This window comes from Phytophthora infestans, genomic scaffold (genome assembly GCF_000142945.1).
Source record: "Phytophthora infestans T30-4 supercont1.17 genomic scaffold, whole genome shotgun sequence".
NCBI classification, from domain to species: domain Eukaryota; phylum Oomycota; class Peronosporomycetes; order Peronosporales; family Peronosporaceae; genus Phytophthora; species Phytophthora infestans.
In genome coordinates, this window is record NW_003303742.1 from 1,806,310 (window position 1) to 1,808,182 (window position 1,873).

Consider the following 1,873-nt stretch of genomic DNA (forward strand, 5'->3'; position numbering starts at 1 on the left):
TACGTTGGTGTGACAGGGGCGCTGTCACTTATGACTACGACATCGCTGCGTCGGGTAGTTCGGCTAATGTGCAGCAAGAGACGTCGAATGAACTCGCTGAATTTCGCCGACGTAAAGGAGCCAAACCGTTTTTTTTAATAGACCAGGCCCTCTTCAGAACTACACGCGATCAGATGAATGTTGGATCCTGCTTTTGTCGACGACTTGCTTGCCTATTAAGCTGCAATCGCTACTACGAGAGCACCACAGAATAAAGTTAGTCTCGTCGACATAGAAAACTTTTGTACCTTTATACTTGTACGCCAGCAGGTTCACGATGTAGTCCCGGCGTAGAATCTGGTTCACGGAAAGGTTACGATAGTTGGTTTCGCGTTAGTTTTTTTTAGTGTATATCCTGCCATCAATGTGGTGCTTGATCGTTTGGCATGCCACGCTGACATCAAATTTCGCCTCTAGGGCGTCAACCCTCTCAACCAATGTAAGGAAGGAGCTCTCGTCAATAAGCTCCAGCAAATAGTCGACATTTGCGTCGGTCACTTTGCCGTTGCGTCTGCCGCCACGTAGCTTTCGCGTTAGCGCTTCCACGTCTCGTTATTCGCCACGACACCTATATAGCGGTATGCAGGGTGGAGATTCACGTCTCTTTTGACAGCAACATCACGCCAGTCTTGTCCTGTTTGGGTGGCACACAAGACGCGCGTGGTAGTGGCGTCGTCGTAGAGCATTTGGACATGAAAGATATGCTTGATACAGAGGAAGTTGAAGAATAAGCGCAGGCTCAGGGGCTGAGGTTTGCAAGATCTGCGAACGGAGTCCAGTAGTTTTGGCGCGAAGCTTCCCGCCAGAAAAACACTGTACCAACTGGAATCCTTTAATTCTGTGATAAAAAGATACTATCGGTTTCAAACCCTATGACATTTTAAATTTACATTTTGACTATAATAATATATTTATTATTAATTCTTTTAAATATCGAATTACCAATTTGCCATTTTGAAGGTGAAAAGGTGCAGGACATGTAAATATTGAAATTAACCCACCGTTTCTTAGGACAATTAAATTAGACGAATGAAGTGATAGCCTCTAGTGACGATCGCGCGTGTTCCATTGAGCTTGGCAGTGCGGCTGGTCAAGAAGGATTTCAATCCTGCGCTGGTAGTTGAAACCTCGAGCAGCCTCTGTCAGTGGGTAAAACAGCGAGACAGCTCCAGTTGAAAGGACAGGTAGCCAAGTCGATTATACACGCTCAGCGCGCGTTAGCGAAAACAAATCGTCACGAAAGCACCGCTTGTAGTAGCCTAATCGAAAGTGGAACTCAATTCGAATTCACATCAAGCCGCGCGAGCCAAAACTGTGATGACAAATTTATGCCATTCTACAGAGGGCCTTTACGAATTCGGAAACCACTATCTCCTACTCCGAGACACGGCAAGAAAGTGCCCACCTCAACACGGACTGTATGAAGCTCTCGAGGTAAACTTATTAAACATCATGAAAATTGCGATGACTGACGAATGTCCGACGAATTCCGTCTAAGAATCACTCTTAGTTGCCGTCTGAAAGAGAAGAACGCCGGGCTCTCTTCAACGCTGTTAGTACGTGGCGGCCCACAGAGATGATTGTTAATGGACGGGAAACTATCGAACGTTGTTTAAGCTAAAAGCTAACTCAGCCATCCACTTTGCTATGAGGACAGGAAATTGCAACGGAAACAAGCGAATATTTTCTGCCAGGACCGGATCTTAGCGGTGGTTATGCTGGCTTGTACGCGGCTTTTTTATTCTATTTAGGCATATTAGATTCTCGAAATGGCTCTTTTCAACACCTACATCGACTCAGAAACGCGCAGATTTTTGATACGAATTTCACCAAC

General features: G+C 45.6%; 1 protein-coding gene across 1 annotated transcript; it reads right to left on the reverse strand.

Moving 5' to 3' along the window:
- Positions 1-215: 215 nt before the first annotated feature.
- PITG_10130 (uncharacterized protein) lies at positions 216-733 on the reverse strand (the record flags this gene model as incomplete). The annotated part of the gene is made up of 3 exons (XM_002902611.1): positions 216-220; positions 288-336; positions 662-733. The coding sequence occupies 3 exons, from the start codon at positions 731-733 to the stop codon at positions 216-218; spliced, it is 126 nt and encodes a 41-aa protein (XP_002902657.1).
- Between the last annotated feature and the right edge of the window lie 1,140 nt (positions 734-1,873).